Source organism: Microtus pennsylvanicus, chromosome 12 (genome assembly GCF_037038515.1).
Source record: "Microtus pennsylvanicus isolate mMicPen1 chromosome 12, mMicPen1.hap1, whole genome shotgun sequence".
In the NCBI taxonomy this organism is placed as follows: Eukaryota; Metazoa; Chordata; class Mammalia; order Rodentia; family Cricetidae; genus Microtus; species Microtus pennsylvanicus.
The window spans coordinates 6,649,374-6,667,423 of NC_134590.1; the positions used below are offsets into that span (position 1 = coordinate 6,649,374).

The following is an 18,050-nucleotide window of genomic DNA, read 5'->3' on the forward strand; positions in this document are numbered from 1 at the left end:
AGGCTTCTAGCCGTTGTTCGGATCCAGTCTTAGCCTATCAAGAAACATGTAACAGCATTGCCTGAGATTGTATTCTGCCACATTGTCACTTGTCACAGCAAAACTTGAATGCTTTATACAACTATTTATTGGTCAAATGACAAAGACATTCATATCAAATATTCACAGAATGATGTTTGCCTTTGATATTCATGCATGGTAGTTTTTAGTTTAGTTTTGTTTTTTAATTTGAATTCCAAATTAATTTTAGGTTACAACTTTTTTCTTTTCTCCTGCAGGCCCTCCTTTCAGTCCTTCGAGAAAGCCATCGCTCAAGAACAGTTTTTAGGAAAGTTGGGGGCTTTGTGTACATCACATCCTTGCTCGTGGCTATGGAGAGGTCCCTGAGCTGTCCTCCCAAGAACGGCTGGGAGAAGGTGAGCCAGAGCCAAGTGTTTGAGCTCCTCCACACCGTGTTCTGCACGCTGACAGCAGCCCTGCGCTACGAGCCGGCCAACTCGCATTTCTTCAAGACAGAGATTCAGTATGAGAAGCTGGCAGATGCTGTGCGGTTTCTTGGCTGCTTCTCGGACCTTAGGAAAATAAGTGCCATGAATGTCTTCCCCTCCAACACGCAACCTTTCCAAAGACTGCTCGAGGAAGAAGCCACCTCAGCGGACTCCGTGGCGCCCACCCTGCGGCACTGCAGCAAGCTCTTCATCTATCTCTACAAAGTAGCCACCGATTCTTTTGACAGGTATGGGCCGCTCCGCCTTCTGGTTGGCAGGGTGTACTCGGCACAAGGTCAGCCTTCAGGCCGGAGTTAACTGGAAGGGAAGGGAAAACTAATCCGTCTTCTGTTTACTTGAGGTCTGTCCTTTTACCCAGGACTGTCACTATTGCCCAGATGTAGAGTTTGCAGTGCAGAAACCAGTGTTTGCCAGTAAAGGAAAGTTCAGTTAGCTTCTGCTGCACGTAATGGAACAGCTTCCCCCCTCCCCGCTGTAATTAAAATTTCTTACTTGTTTTACATACCAACCAGTTTCCCCTCCCTTCTCTCTTCCTTTCTTCCCCTCTTTCCCCCATCCTCTCTCCTCTGTTCAGAAAGGGCAGGCCTCCCATGGGAGTCAACAGAGCATAGCATATCTCACTGAGGCAAGACTAAGTTCCTCACCGTGCATCAAGGCTGGGCGAAGCATCTCTGCGTGAGAATAGGTTCCAAAAAGCCAGCTCATGCTCCAGGAACAGGTCCTGATCCCACTGCTAGTGACCACACAAACAGACCAAGCTACACAACTGTCATCTACATGCAGAGGGCATAGGCCGGCCCCACGCAGGCTCCCTAGCCGTCGCTAGTGAAACAGCTTCTGTCACGTTTCTCTCCTAGTGTGTCTATTGTTCTTTACTCTCGAGAAACACTAGGTGCATGTGGACGTGTTCGTCCTATTCATCAGCTGGAGAAATGGTTACTATAATGCCTGTGTCCAGGCTGCCGTCAGATAGCCTTTCCTACTTCCCATTTCACAGTCCTGGGAAAACGCCATGGCTCCCTAGGAGACACGTGGGTGTCTGGAGCCATCCCTGTCAAGAGGCCGTCAGAACCATTTCCTCACTCTCCCAGTGATAGAGACCTGCTGCACCCCAGGTCCCTGCACACCCCAGCACTGAGGCTCTAGCCCTGCATGATGCTTCTACGTCCTGGCCACCTGCTCGTTGATAGGGTACACACACAAATAGTTGCAGCGTGCGCACACATTCTATCGTGGAGAAATCCAGGGTTCTGCACAGAAAGAGGCCGGCTCCTTCACCCAGCGTCTTTACTTTCATGGTTTGACTGTGTTTTCAGTTGACATCCCACTAAAAATAGCGTGGTCGTGTTCTGATTTCTCTAGTGTAAGCATTATCATTTTTAATAGTTTCCAGTTTTCCTTCATATAATAAATGGAATTTTCCCATTTCAGCCCTAAACAGACCAAGCAACCAGGGATTCTCATGGGTTTTGTCTATTTTGTTCATGGAATATTTACTTTTGAACATATATTGAGATGTTTCTTGCATCTTAATAATATTTCTTGGTTCCAAATAAGTTTGAAAATCCAGGTATTGTACTTAGTTTCTCATCTTGCTGTTAATCACTGACTTGCAGGAAGCAGCCTGCTGTGTGCACTGAAGGCATGAGCTGTGGAAATGTGTAAACTATACTTCTCTTCTCTCTGCTACTGACCCCACTTAGTACCCTTAGATTTAGTGGCATCTGTTTGACAAGGTCCGTGTTAACACTGGGAGAAGCAGCCTCTGCCTCCAGCAGCTCTCCTCTTCCAGTTGGCCCTGCGTTGTGCTCCTCATGGCCCTCCCTCCCGCAGAACGTGAAGATGTTTCTCATGAAACTGACCCTCCATCTCCTGTGATACTAACCAGCTGCCGGCCAGCAGCGCACGCTCCTAACCGCTAACCCCTGTCTGTTTTGTCATCTGTAGTCGTGCAGAACAGATCCCTCCCTGCCTGACAAGCGAGTCTTCTCTCCCCTCTCCTTGGGGAACACCAGCTTTGTCCAGGAAAAGGTACTGATCTCACACGAGAAGTCAATGTGGACTGCCGTGGGGTTTCCTGTGCTTGACTGTGTGTTTGCGCTCTGTAACCTGGGGGTCATGTTTTGTTTAGGGCTTCCTTGGGGGGACTAAAAAAAAATACATTTTAGGATTTTAGATTTTTAGTTTCCCTTCAGTATGTTGATGAAAGTAAAATGTGTTTAACCTGTAATAGTATGTGGTATGTGTAGAATTTTTCATTCATCCCTATTAAGTAGTTTTCACTGTTATGATCTGGAGAGCAGGCGTACTTTCTATTAAGAACATTGTCCCTGGGCTGGGGAGATGGCTTGTGGGTAAAGTGCCTGTTGTACAAGCGTAATGGCCTGAGTTCAGATCCCCAGAAAGCTTGGAAAGCGGTGCTGTAACCCTGGGGGCTTAGAAGGGGAGATGCGAGGCAGTGAGAAGAGAATCTCCAGAAAGTCTGTGGGCCAGCTAACTTGGCATACATGGTATGAACAAGAGACTCTGTCTCAAACCAGGGGCATGCAGGACTGATACCTGAGGTGGTAATTTGACCTCCCCACAAGTCACGCAGGTTCCTGCTGTGTGCCTACTTACACAAGCAACAAATGCCACCCTCCTTACACAGCAGGAAGCTGTGCATAGAGAAGCTTATCTAACAGCAAAAGTGCTCCTCCCAGACCACTGTGCTCCTCCCAGACCACTTTGCTTCTCCCAGACCATTGTGCTACTCCCAGACCACTGTGCTACTCCCAGACCACTGTGCTACTCCCAGACCACTGTGCTACTCCCAGACCACTGTGCTACTCCCAGACCACTGTGCTACTCCCAGACCACTGTGCTACTCCCAGACCACCTTGATTCTCCCAGACCATTGTGCTACTCCCAGACCACTGTGCTACTCCCAGACCACCTTGATTCTCCCAGGCCACTGCACTCCACTGCCCAGGCACTCTTGCTGACTCCTGGCCTCCCGCAGTGTACTCATGAACTGTTCCCCTAAAGAGAAATAATAACTGGGCTCATGCTTCTTTAAGTAGACTGCTCCCCCCTTTCTTATCAGGTATTGTTGGAGACATTCTTGGTTTTACTGTTATTACAAAGTGAACAGCCCTCAAAGGAAACGTGTATTTTCTCAATCAGGTTGAACTGGTTAAAATATGAGGCTATAACAGAGAAAAGGCCAAGTTTTGAAAAAGGGAAGGAAAAAAACCCCTAAGATTTTACTTTCATATATCCCTTGAAAACGTGTAAGCTGGTCTTGTTCATTGCACATGAATTTTATGAATTAAAGGGGTGGGAGAACCAAATTCGCAAGTGATCAGCCAAGCACAGTTAAGATCCACTCAAGAGTCTGTGAACAGCCTGCACCTAGTCTGATCGGTCTGTGCCTTTGGCACCGTGTGCTTTCTCTTCTCTGTTGTCCTCATGGCTACCACAGTTCATTAGCTCATGTAAACATCTCCAATTGAGTTTTTTGAAAAACGAGTCTGAGAATCTGTTATATTATGCTTCTCATCCTAATGACAGTTGTTCAGACTACAAAACAAATATAATTATGGGTAATGGATCAAAAATATCACACATTCTGGTTTTTTTTCTGTGCCAGTAAATTCAATCAAACTCAGATTAAAATTTTGCTTTATATTGAATAAATATGAGCTTTTTTCTTCTTATTCCATGAGCAATGTAGTCTAAGAACTATTTATAGTGTATGGGGCATGATGAATAACCCTGGTAAGAGAATGTGCCTAGATTACAGGCAGGCATGACCCCATTTCTGTGTGGAACTTGAACACGCGTGAGCTGGCTCACCATGGGTCTTGTGATCTCCTGGGTTATACAGGGCTGACCAAGTTCCTATAGAATACTCACTAGGGAAACAAGGGTACATTTTATTTTATTTTTTGTTTTAGATTTTTGCTAGGGCTTGTATCCCATTACAATTAATCATGAATAGTTTTAAATAAATTTTGCATTTCAATATATTTGTGTCCTCAAATATCTTTTTCTTTTTTGTGTGATACTATGAGTTAATACGGCTTTGTTTGTGCATGCCAAATAATTTTCGTTTAAAGAGCTGATCTTAATTCAAGAGGACCTAAATTAGATACGTTTGAGTGAACTCAGTATAGCTTTCCATTGCAAAATGAATGTGATAAAAGACTTTTCCATTAGTGTGTTTATGATCTCAAAAAATTAATATTAGAGAAAGGATTATATTTATGAAGTATTATGAAAATTTTAATTTAGTATGAAATTACTAAAAGTTCTGATTTTAAAATGACCATATTATAAATGAAAAAGGCCTACAATTTGCTATGTTCCAAAACAATTAGTCCTTGTATGGATTCACTGAAACTCATGGAGTAGAAGTTGATAGTCTAAAAGAATAGACTTCTCTTTTAGAAGAAAAACCTGGAAGCACGTCTGTTATTTAACTGGTGATTGACAAAGAGAAATGGCTCTGTGTAGAGTTCGGTGTGACTTTCAGTTAGAAATGTGTTTTCACTGTGTGCAGTGCAGCCATCTGTAGAGATGCGAGGGACTTAGGGGAAGCCGTCACTCACGCAGCGACCATGTCTGTGTGTGTTTTCTCCGTCAGTCTTACAAACCAATGCCGCCTGGCCCCATTCGTGCTGAAATCACGTTGCCCCAGCCCCACTGCTCAGGACTAAGCACGGCCACTTAAGGAAAGCATTCTGTCACAGAGCTGCATGCCCCGCCCCCATGCCTACAGTTTCAGGTTGCCATGTAGGTCAGTTTGTCCCCTCCTGAGCTATAATCAAGCAAATAATACAGTATATTTATTCACACATCCAAGTATAGTCGTTTTGAAATTAGAATAGTCATGTAGTCACTGTATCTCCATAGCTCCTCAACAGATTACATCAGCTCATGGGCATCTCTTCCATTTAGCAGCCTGTGCTGGGTTCGCTGGCAAGAGAGAGAACAGTCTTGTTCCGTGTTTTCCTGACCTGTGGAACATCCGGACATTAGAGAAGTTTGGACTTCTGATGTGTCTTAGATGAAAACCTGGGGGTTGTCTCTATTTTTAAATAGGAAGAGCCAGTTAGCCTCGTGTTTGGGGAAATAAAACTCGTGACTTATAACTTAAGAGAAATACTAGGGCCAAGTTTTAGTTGAGCAATGTTGAGAGTTAGGGAAACAAAATACACAATAATGAAAACAGTTACACAGACCTGCGGGGGAGGGCTGCAGACACTAGTTACTGTCCAATACCTGTGCCTTGAAATACCTAATGAACAGTCACACAGACCTGCGGGGGAGGGCTGCAGACACTAGTTACTGTCCAATACCTGTGCCTTGAAATACCTAATAAACAGTCACACAGACCTGCGGGGGAGGGCTGCAGACACTAGTTACTGTCCAATACCTGTGCCTTGAAATACCTAATGAACAGTCACACAGACCTGCGGGGGAGGGTTGCAACCTAGTCGCTGTCCAATACCTGTGCCTTGAAATACCTAATAAACAGTCACACAGACCTGCGGGGGAGGGCTGCAGACACTAGTTACTGTCCAATACCTGTGCCTTGAAATACCTAATGAACAGTTACACAGACCTGCGGGGGAGGGCTGCAGACACTAGTTACTGTCCAATACCTGTGCCTTGAAATACCTAATGAACAGTCACACAGACCTGCGGGGGAGGGCTGCAGCCACCAGTTACTGTCCAATACCTGTGCCTTGAAATACCTAATAAACAGTTACACAGACCTGCGGGGGAGGGCTGCAGCCACCAGTTACTGTCCAATACCTGTGCCTTGAAATACCTAATGAACAGTTACACAGACCTGCGGGGGAGGGCTGCAGACACTAGTTACTGTCCAATACCTGTGCCTTGAAATACCTAATGAACAGTTACACAGACCTGCAGGGGAGGGCTGCAGACACTAGTTACTGTCCAATACCTGTGCCTTGAAATACCTAATAAACAGTTACACAGACCTGCGGGGGAGGGCTGCAGCCTAGTTGCTGTCCAATACCTGTGCCTTGAAATACCTAATAAACAGTCACACAGACCTGCGGGGGAGGGCTGCAGACACTAGTTACTGTCCAATACCTGTGCCTTGAAATACCTAATGAACAGTCACACAGACCTGCGGGGGAGGGCTGCAGACACTAGTTACTGTCCAATACCTGTGCCTTGAAATACCTAATAAACAGTCACACAGACCTGCGGGGGAGGGCTGCAGACACTAGTTACTGTCCAATACCTGTGCCTTGAAATACCTAATAAACAGTCACACAGACCTGCGGGGGAGGGTTGCAACCTAGTCGCTGTCCAATACCTGTGCCTTGAAATACCTAATAAACAGTCACACAGACCTGCGGGGGAGGGCTGCAGACACTAGTTACTGTCCAATACCTGTGCCTTGAAATACCTAATGAACAGTTACACAGACCTGCGGGGGAGGGCTGCAGACACTAGTTACTGTCCAATACCTGTGCCTTGAAATACCTAATGAACAGTTACACAGACCTGCGGGGGAGGGCTGCAGCCACCAGTTACTGTCCAATACCTGTGCCTTGAAATACCTAATAAACAGTCACACAGACCTGCGGGGGAGGGCTGCAGACACTAGTTACTGTCCAATACCTGTGCCTTGAAATACCTAATGAACAGTTACACAGACCTGCGGGGGAGGGCTGCAGACACTAGTTACTGTCCAATACCTGTGCCTTGAAATACCTAATGAACAGTTACACAGACCTGCGGGGGAGGGCTGCAGACACTAGTTACTGTCCAATACCTGTGCCTTGAAATACCTAATGAACAGTTACACAGACCTGCGGGGGAGGGCTGCAGCCACCAGTTACTGTCCAATACCTGTGCCTTGAAATACCTAATAAACAGTCACACAGACCTGCGGGGGAGGGCTGCAGACACTAGTTACTGTCCAATACCTGTGCCTTGAAATACCTAATGAACAGTTACACAGACCTGCAGGGGAGGGCTGCAGACACTAGTTACTGTCCAATACCTGTGCCTTGAAATACCTAATAAACAGTTACACAGACCTGCGGGGGAGGGCTGCAGCCTAGTTGCTGTCCAATACCTGTGCCTTGAAATACCTAATAAACAGTCACACAGACCTGCGGGGGAGGGCTGCAGACACTAGTTACTGTCCAATACCTGTGCCTTGAAATACCTAATGAACAGTTACACAGACCTGCGGGGGAGGGCTGCAGACACTAGTTACTGTCCAATACCTGTGCCTTGAAATACCTAATGAACAGTTACACAGACCTGCGGGGGAGGGCTGCAGACACTAGTTACTGTCCAATACCTGTGCCTTGAAATACCTAATGAACAGTCACACAGACCTGCGGGGGAGGGCTGCAGACACTAGTTACTGTCCAATACCTGTGCCTTGAAATACCTAATGAACAGTCACACAGACCTGCGGGGGAGGGCTGCAGACACTAGTTACTGTCCAATACCTGTGCCTTGAAATACCTAATAAACAGTCACACAGACCTGCGGGGGAGGGCTGCAGCCACCAGTTACTGTCCAATACCTGTGCCTTGAAATACCTAATAAACAGTTACACAGACCTGCGGGGGAGGGCTGCAGACACTAGTTACTGTCCAATACCTGTGCCTTGAAATACCTAATGAACAGTTACACAGACCTGCGGGGGAGGGCTGCAGACACTAGTTACTGTCCAATACCTGTGCCTTGAAATACCTAATAAACAGTTACACAGACCTGCGGGGGAGGGCTGCAGCCTAGTTGCTGTCCAATACCTGTGCCTTGAAATACCTAATAAACAGTCACACAGACCTGCGGGGGAGGGCTGCAGACACTAGTTACTGTCCAATACCTGTGCCTTGAAATACCTAATGAACAGTTACACAGACCTGCGGGGGAGGGCTGCAGACACTAGTTACTGTCCAATACCTGTGCCTTGAAATACCTAATGAACAGTTACACAGACCTGCGGGGGAGGGCTGCAGACACTAGTTACTGTCCAATACCTGTGCCTTGAAATACCTAATGAACAGTCACACAGACCTGCGGGGGAGGGCTGCAGACACTAGTTACTGTCCAATACCTGTGCCTTGAAATACCTAATGAACAGTCACACAGACCTGCGGGGGAGGGCTGCAGACACTAGTTACTGTCCAATACCTGTGCCTTGAAATACCTAATAAACAGTTACACAGACCTGCGGGGGAGGGCTGCAGACACTAGTTGCTGTCCAATACCTGTGCCTTGAAATACCTAATGAACAGTCACACAGACCTGCGGGGGAGGGCTGCAGCCACTAGTTACTGTCCAATACCTGTGCCTTGAAATACCTAATGAACAGTCACACAGACCTGCGGGGGAGGGCTGCAGCCTAGTTGCTGTCCAATACCTGTGCCTTGAAATACCTAATGAACAGTCACACAGACCTGCGGGGGAGGGCTGCAGCCTAGTTGCTGTCCAATACCTGTGCCTTGAAATGCCTAATGAACAGTCACACAGACCTGCGGGGGAGGGCTGCAGCCTAGTTGCTGTCCAATACCTGTGCCTTGAAATACCTAATGAACAGTCACACAGACCTGCGGGGGAGGGTTGCAGACACTAGTTACTGTCCAATACCTGTGCCTTGAAATACCTAATGAACAGTCACACAGACCTGCGGGGGAGGGCTGCAGACACTAGTTACTGTACAAGACCTAATGAAGGCTGGGCGGACTTTGAGTATTTGACTGTGTATTACCAAAACAAGCTGACAAAACTTTATTGTATAGTAATTTAAGTTGGAGTCTTAAGTAGCAATTTCTAGTAATTAAAATTTATTACAACATTCATATTAGTTGATGTATGAAAAATTATTTTACTCCCTTTGCAAACAGTTGGGTCTTGCTTGTGAATTAACTATTTAATAAACTTACCATAATCCATAATTAAAGATTGGTCATATCTACTACTTGGTAAGAATTGGTGCTGTATTAACGGCCCTATAAAATGCAGCTAGAACTAAAAAATCATGTTTTAGGTTTTTAATAATGTTTACAATGTTTTCTGCTTATGACCATTTTGTCATATAAGGGTTTGAATTTTGCTGCTGTAATATTTATCCATCTATGAAAAGTTTAATTTCTATGGACAAAAGGTATCTTTGGGTGTGGCTATGGTTTAAGTTCAAATTTAAATCATATAATTCACAAATTTCAAAGAAAGGCCTATATGTAAGATATACAACTGAAATTTGTTTTCATCAAATTTGATTTGGTTTTGTTTATAATGAAAATACTGTGTATGAATTTTTTTTAAATTTCAGTGAATGAGGGAATCTCTTACACTTTGGAGAAAGTGTAATCTTTTTTCTAGATGGATAAAAATATTTTCAGGAATAAAGAGAAAGACTATAGGCAGCAACCGTTAGTAAGATTTGCTTAGAAATCTTAGCTCTTTTTGGTTTAGGGTTATTTTTATTTTATGTATACGATTGCGTTGTTTGCATGTGTGTAAGTGCACTGCCTGCTGTGCCTGGTGCCCAGAGAGGCCAGAAGAGGGTGACAGACATCGTGAGCTGCTCTGAGGGTGCTGGGAACTGAGCTGGAGGCCTCTGCCGGAGCAGCCAGCACCCGCCATGTCTCCAGCCCAGACATCCTTGTCGATAAGTCTCGAAGTTAGAGCTTTCTGAGTGTAAACAACCAAATCCAGGAGCGGAGTGAAGCATGGTTGGCACGGCTTGCTGACGTGCGTGAACGCGAGCGCAGATGAGCGCTTTCCTAGAAGTTCTGTAGAAAGAGAATAGTGCGTGTCTGGAAACTGAAGGAAGGCATCTGTTTCCCAAGCTGCTCCTGAGCTGGAGCCGGAGATGCACAGCTTTTAGTGACAGAGCTCGGCCGGCCTGAGATTAGGCTGAGACCCACCCATTGGAACTAGGGCGCCCACGGGCTGTGGCCACAGGTACCTGTTAGGAGCATTGGACAGCAGAAATGTGCATTGTAGATGAGTATTTTAAGATGTAGAAAAAAGAGCGTTGTGGGAGGGAACGGCTTGACTGTCCATCTGATAGAAGCTTGTTGTATGAAAGACGCCGTCTCTGCTCATAAAGACTGAATGTTTTCAGTGATACTGGAGGGACACACAATGTGAACGTAGTTCCAGATCAGCCAAAGACTTATCTGCTGAGCCAGCACTCACTCAGTTGCTTCTGCTAGAGTAGATCACTTACATCTTGTTAGCCGATGATTCTGTTGCCCTTGGGTCAAGAGAAGATTTACACCACACAGCTTCAAAAGACTTGGGCGAGGGATTCAGTTTAGTCAGCTATTACCCAAAGGGTTGTCCTCTTAGAGCTGTGGGTCACTCGTTCCCCTGCTTTTTAAAAATACCTCCTGGTAGACGTGCTGCTGTTTAATGAAGTGACCCAGAGAGTAGACAGTACAGGCATATGAGCCAAGAACTGGTAAGTTGTCTGCATGAAACTCAGTGAGGTGACCATACATTGGTTTTGTTTTTGATGATACATTGGTTTTTTTTTTTTTTTTTTTAAGAGTCTCACTCATCAGGTTTTTGTAACTCCCTGAATTGCAAGCCTTTTTGCGAATCAATGACTTTAAATAGCAGGAGATGAGGAAAGCGAACTCCGACTGGTTTTATGTGAGGTCTCAACAGGCCTTCCTTCTTTGTAGGCATGCCTTTCATTGCGTCTCAACTCCTCCTGTGTATCCTGCAAAAGGTGTCGCTGACCTGAAGCTCGACCTGACGAGTTCACCTCTCCCGAGTTCCGACGCTGTCATCATCCACCCTGGGGCCATGCTGGCCATGCTGGACCTCCTGGCCTCTGTGGGCTCAGTGACTCAGCCAGAGGTAAGCTGGGTTGAATAGTTCTCTCCAGGTTTAGTGAACCAAAGAGAAGTGTGTTTTTTACCTGAGAAATAAGGACCAAGGAGAGCATTGACCGCAGCAGCCCGTCACAGCAGCAGGAAAGCCATTCGGGCCGGCCGCGCTTTCCAGATAGCGGTTTGCTTTTGAATATAGTTAATTTGTTAACAGTAGAACCCAGCTGGTTGCCTCTGGTGTGCGAGTCCCACTGTTACCCCTTTGTAAGTCCTGATCAGTGGTAGCAATGGCTAAGAGGCAATGCAGAGGAAAAACTTCCTACAGGTACCACAATGAGCCTGTTTATCTCTTCTCTTATGAGCACTCAAAAGTTTGGCTTATTTATACTTGGGGTGATGGTTTTTGCTAAAGTGTTGTGTGGCTTCTAAGCCCCAAAGTGTCACAAACGTAAATGACAAACTTCCATTAAGCGAATTGTCTACCACCATGGAAAAGACTGCATGCCCCAGACACGCAGGCACACAGCTTTAATCCCAGCACTGGAAAGGCAAAGGCGAGCCCGTCCTCGGGCAGCCTGCTCTGCCTATTAAGTTCCTAGCTACATAGTGATACCCTGCCTTACAGAGAAGAAAAGGAGACTTTACACCTGTTTCTATGGAAACAGAACTATTTGCGTAATTGTGGTGTTCGGAAGACGTCAGGGAGAAGACAGTTCAGTCAAGCACAAGTGGAGCGAATCGAAATGAGATTTCTACTTGACTGTATTCTTAAGCTGCTATGTTTATTGCTTGAGCCAGTGTCTTAATTTATATGAGCATGTTTTCAAGGAAATAAAACTTGCTGTTGCCATGGTGCTAGTTGTAGAGAACCGCCGCCCGTGTCACTAAGGCCCCCCCCCCCCCCCCCCCCCGGTGCCTCTCTCTGTTAACTTCAGCATGCTTTGGACCTTCAACTTGCTGTGGCCAATATTTTACAATCGCTGGTGCACACGGAGAGGAACCAGCAGGTCATGTGTGAAGCTGGTCTTCATGCACGGCTGCTGCAGAGGTGCAGTGCTGCCCTGGCCGACGAGGACCACTCGCTGCATCCACCCCTCCAGCGCATGTTCGAACGCTTAGCCTCCCAGGCCTTGGAGCCCATGGTGCTGAGGTTAGTAAATTCTTTTTCATATTTACGTGTTAGTAAAAGACAGTTTTGGGAGTCATCGCATTTGAGGTGAGGGTTTTACCATCTGTTCTGACCCTGTGGTGAAGCCCTGCCTTCTCAGGTACCCAGGAAGCTGGGACAGAATGTGGAGGGTGGGGCACAAATGCAAGGCCTGACTGGGTGACAGACAGCCTTGCTGACTCACAGGGAAAAGTGAATGAACTCTGAGGATGTAGCAAGTCTGCCTAGCATGCACGAACTCTTGGGTCCAATTCCCGGTACCACAAAAAATAAAAAGTTTTCTTTCATGGACTTAATTGAGCTAAATACAGACAAACTACAAAATGGACCAACTCTTTGGAAGTGGCACATCTCCATTCCTAGCGCTTATGAGACTGGGGTGGGGGGATTGTGAGTTAAGGGCAGACTGGCCCACCATAGTGACACCTTGTCTCCAAAAGTAGATAAAGGGGGTTGTGTGCCCTATGTCACACACCTCTGGTCTCCCACCATCTCTAACCTGTGTACCACTGCTCTGTACTCCAGCTCCGTAATTTTGTCACATTGAGAATGCTCTGCTTGCACACACACTATATGTGACATTTATAGATTAATAATTTTTATTTATAATGCTCCTGAGATATATGCAAGTTTTTAATGTATATCATGAATTAGTTCCTTCCTGTTTATTGTTAAATAATATGGTGTGAGCATACTACAGTTTGTGAAGCCCTCCAAATTGTATATATGTGTTTGTATATGCATGCGTGTATGTGTGCGCATGTGTGTGCGTACATGTATGTATGTGTGTGCGTGTGTGTGTTTGTGTCTGTGTGGCAGGGAGGAGGTAGTGCTGAGAATCAACCCAAGGCCTCATGCATGCTGGACAAGTACTCTACTACTGAGGTATATCCCTAGATCAAGAAGAATGTTTTAATTCAAGAGGAAAATGCTGTGTTTTAAAAATGAAATTTGGTGAGTTTTTAAACTTTTTTCTGAGGCTGGTGAGATGACTCAGCAGTTGAGGGCATTGGTTGGTTCCCAGAACACACATTGGGACTTAGAAACCCTCTGTAGCTCCAGGTTCGAAACCCTCTTCAGGCCTCTTTGGGCACCAAGCGCACACGTAGTGCACATATAAATTAATATAAATAGATCCTTTTAAAAGCACCTGTTTTCTTTGAAGTCATATAGCCAGATAGATCTAGTAATACATCACTTTTGTTCCTTCTTTTCCACACATACCTAGAGTTTGTCGTTCTGAGACTATACTACTCTGTAATTATTCTTGTCTCATGTTGAAACTTGAAAAGCTTTTCAAAAACATGGCTAAAATCTACTTGTGATTTTTAAAGCACATTGCCAACTTATTGTGAAGAAAAATACTTGACGTAAACGCGTTAACCAGTGTTGTATCAGGTGGCATGGCCTCTCACATGACAAGGCTCTGAAGGAATGTATGTTTGTGTGTGATTCCTGGATGGTGCGCTGTATGTGTGCACCACATCCAGGACACGCTCAACACATTGCATCGCCTAGCCCTTTGCAACTTCTATACTCTTTCTGGTCTTTAAAATAAGAACAAGAAGTTAGCCTATTTTATAACTATTACATGCTATTATTTGAACCCTTACTCTATTTGAGACATAAGGAAAACATTGGTGACCAGACATTAGAAGGAGCTTTATCTGAAAAAAAATGTACAACCTAGTAACGGAATATAGTCACATAAGCAGAAAATGAAAATATTTTATAGTAAATTCTATAATAGCACTGTTATAGAATCTATTTAAGGACAACTTACCCGAAATTTTAGGGAGGGTGGCATAGAACTGGCTTTCTAAAGGATGGCAATTTAGAATAGAATACGGAAAGTAACCAGGTTAAATCCTGGGGGACTCCACCTCGCCGTGAGAAAGACAGATACGGTGGTCCAGTAAGCAGTACAGCACTTGTGTTAAATGAAGACCTCGGGGGATTTGTGGGTGGGGAGAAAGTAGATGCACCAAAGTGGAAGTGTGCCAGCTTTGGGGGAGTTGGGGCTTCCCCTACCTGGAAGGAACAACCACTGAAGCCTTGAGCAAGGCAGGGACAGTCTGTAGGTTTGAACTTTGAAAGCCACTAATGAGTAGATTGTGTTAGGACAAGGTGGGAATCACAGGAGGCAATGAAGACTGCTTCTAGAATACAAAAACAGGGCAGTTAGTCTGGGTAGTATTAGAGACTGGAGAGAAAGGAGCAGATCAGAGACAGTTTCAGGAAGCAGGATTTACATGATTAACATGGGAATTGTATGAATGTAGGCGGTAAAGTAAATGAGAGGACTACGGACACATTTCAGTGATGTGTGGAAGGGGCACTCAGTGTGTGCAGGAACCATAGTAGGTGTGCAGGCGTGTGTTGATTATAATGTGATGTTGGCATCGCATACTGTGTTCTATCTACTCCATATATATATAATAATTCATTATGCCCCACCCTCGATGTGGCATGTTGTCCTGTAATATTCTCAGTCAAGGAGTAACTTTGCTTTTCTCTTTAGGGAGTTTTTGCGTTTGGCAAGCCCTTTGAATTGTGGTGCCTGGGACAAAAAGCTGCTGAAGCAATATAGGGTCCACAAGCCAAGTTCGCTGAGCTACGAGCCCGAGATGAGAAGTAAGCTGAGTTTGAAATTCTTCATCTTGGTTTATTTTGTTAATGAAATCCATGTGAGGGAGGGTGGATATTTATGAAAACTTTTCCAAACAGAAGAGTTCACTGCTGTTTGAGCAGTGGCACAAAGAACACTTCAGGTTCTCTGAATGTGATGGGCGAGTCGTGGTGGGTGGAACGGGATGTGGGCAGGTTAGCTCCTGGTGTAGAAGAGGGATGTGAGGGAAATGTCCTGTGGGTCATTCACAGGAACCAATCAACTCATCCTCAAAGTAGCTTGAATGAGAGGAGAGAAGATAGATGGAATAAACAGGAATGAGGAGCACAGACAGCTATGGTAGATGTGATGAGTAGCCTCTAAGGAGATGTCACTCCGAGCGGAGGAAAGTGACCTGGGAGGAGGAGAATGCAGGCACTGCCCACTGGTCAGTCAGGGTCATAGGACACAAACAGACACCATGCACCCACAACTGGTGGGAAATGGCAGAGGAGCCCTGGATTCTGGGTTCCAGCCTGTGGCTAACTGTGGTTCTTAGATTTCCTTCCATGGTTAATTCTGTGGTTTTGTGCATGTTTCACTTTACGGTTCCTTCTGGATCTTTGCTGGCCATGGAGGTAGGGCAGATAAGGTGACTTAGAATGATGGTTGAATAGACAATGCTAGCGCACCATGTAGAGACTACCTTTCCCAGGTTTGTGTTTTCTGACCTTTTGTTTTGGATGTGCTAGGCAGCTGCTCTGTCCCTGAGGTACATCCTCCCTGTCCGCTGTAATGTCCGTCACAGTCGTTCCCCACAGTTCTGAGGGGAGACTTCTGACGTCAGCGTGTCAACCTTCAGCCATTGATCCCCCTACTGATCACCACCACTGTTAGCTGCCTTGTCATGGAAACTTGAGATCTCTTGAGTTCTAGCATGTTTTTCATGCTAATTACTGTACATCCCCTTTATGTACTTTGGTTTTTGTGTTTTACACAGTTCTTTAGAATTGAGTTGTAATTTCCTTTGTTAAAGTAGAGGAAATAGTAGTTACTCCCTAAAACAGCATCATAACACTATTATGGTCTACCCGGCATCAGGCACATTGGAGATACCGTGCAGCTCATCTTCAGAGGGAATGTTTCCTTTGTTGCATTTGAGATGTTCCCTGGGAAGACAGGACTGTTTATCAGCTCTGTCTACACATAGAGATCCTCAAACAAAGGGTTTTATTCCGATAGCTCTAAGGGTACAAAAGATGGAGGAAGACAGGAAAAGTGAATGTTGCTATTCCTCTCTGAGCTACCTAGTTACTTTCTGCTATGTTGCTTGTGTTGGGGGGCGGGGAGGTCTTATTTTTTTTTTCAAAGAGAAACGATCAGTACTGTTGTGAATTAAGAAACCACACCCCTTAGCTGAGAGTTAGTTACGTGTCAGGGGTGTTGAGCGGTGATTGTGGGCACTCATATTCATTTTAGTACCCAGTGACTGATGTTCTGCAGCATGTGTGGTCTTTGATAGTAAGATTAAAAGGGAACGCAAGCTCTCCAAGTCTGAAACGGAACAACCAGCATTGCAAGAGCACAAGTATCCTTGGTATGGAAAAAAAAATTCTAGCGTGTGAAAATAACTCAGTCTGGTAAAGTCACTTTAAAATTCAGCTTGTTCTCCTCGCTCCTTGCAGGCAGTATGGTCACCTCTCTGGAAGGTCTGGGCTCTGACAACGTTTTCAGCCTACATGAGGATAACCATTATAGGATAAGTAAAAGTCTGGTGAAGTCTGCAGAAGGAAGCACTGTTCCCTTGACCAGGGTGAAATGTCTCGTCTCCATGACAACCCCTCACGACATCAGACTTCATGGCTCCTCCGTTACTCCAGCATTTGTTGAATTTGACACATCCCTTGAAGGCTTTGGGTAAGGAAGCAGCAAGGTCGCCGGACGGCTCCCTTAGAGCCTCGTTCTATCATCTTGAGCCTCATTGAGGTCTTTGCAGATGGACTTGATCTTGACTGCTGGGTTAGAGTGTGCTGTTATACCTTCTGTGCTGTATGTTTTAAGTGATTCCAGTTGTTTGAGCATGCTGTTTCTATGTTTACTTTTTAAAAATTATCATATTAACTATATTGGTATAACTATGGAGTTAATAATTGAGGTCTATGGTTGAGTACGTTTTAGTAAGTTAATTGTGGATAAAATTGTTTTCTTGGGTCACATCCAGCTCATTCATGTATCCTCTCTGAGTGGCAGAATTATGTCATCCTAGAAGGAAGCTGCTTGAACAAAAGAGGTGCTTTATCTGTTCCCTTCCAGACAGTTAGCCAATTCCTGTTGTAATAAATATGAGCTGTAGATGATAGATAAATTCAGATATTAAGCTCAGATTGGGTTCTTTCATTGTGCCTCCAGATTATGTATGATATTATGGTTGATAAATGTCATCTGTATGACTACTCAGTGACATCAGTGATGTCAGATGATAACTTTAAATATCCTGAGATTGATACAGTAGCCAAAGCAGCAATAAAGACTATTGTGAATTCTACAGTGAATCTCCACATTTGTGAAGCCCAGTAGCCTCAGAGTGTGCACAACTATGTCCAGTTGCCGAATTATGAGGAAGCATTGCAGGGAGATATCTTTTCTGTGATAATGAAATTACTCAAGTGTTTTGATTGAGATCGTATTCCCAGATGTATTTCATACCCTCGAATCTCCAGCTATGGTTGCATGCTTGTTTGCACACACGTTGTATAAAAACAGAGTGGCTCTCTAACCAGGATGTGTTTTCTTTACCAGCTGCCTGTTTCTGCCCAGCCTAGCTCCCCATAATGCCCCTACCAATAATGCTGTCACAACTGGTCTTACTGATGGGGCCGTGGTCAGTGGCATTGGTTCAGGTAAGCGTCACTCCTTCCTAGGGAGGTATT

At 45.1% G+C, this 18,050-nt stretch overlaps 1 protein-coding gene across 5 annotated transcripts in view; it reads left to right on the forward strand.

The window, feature by feature from the left end:
- Wdfy3 (WD repeat and FYVE domain containing 3) overlaps positions 1 to 18,050 on the forward strand; it is a 255,135-nt gene that overhangs the window by 136,719 nt on the left and 100,366 nt on the right. For 4 of the 5 annotated variants that reach the window (XM_075942728.1, XM_075942727.1, XM_075942731.1 and 1 more), the window contains exons 13-19: positions 279 to 736; positions 2,457 to 2,540; positions 11,195 to 11,372; positions 12,280 to 12,494; positions 15,034 to 15,146; positions 16,806 to 17,037; positions 17,920 to 18,020. In XM_075942728.1, coding sequence (XP_075798843.1) covers positions 279 to 736; positions 2,457 to 2,540; positions 11,195 to 11,372; positions 12,280 to 12,494; positions 15,034 to 15,146; positions 16,806 to 17,037; positions 17,920 to 18,020 — 1,381 coding nt within the window. The remainder of the gene's footprint in view (positions 1 to 278; positions 737 to 2,456; positions 2,541 to 11,194; positions 11,373 to 12,279; positions 12,495 to 15,033; positions 15,147 to 16,805; positions 17,038 to 17,919; positions 18,021 to 18,050) is intronic. The other variant, XM_075942732.1, reaches the window with a different exon arrangement.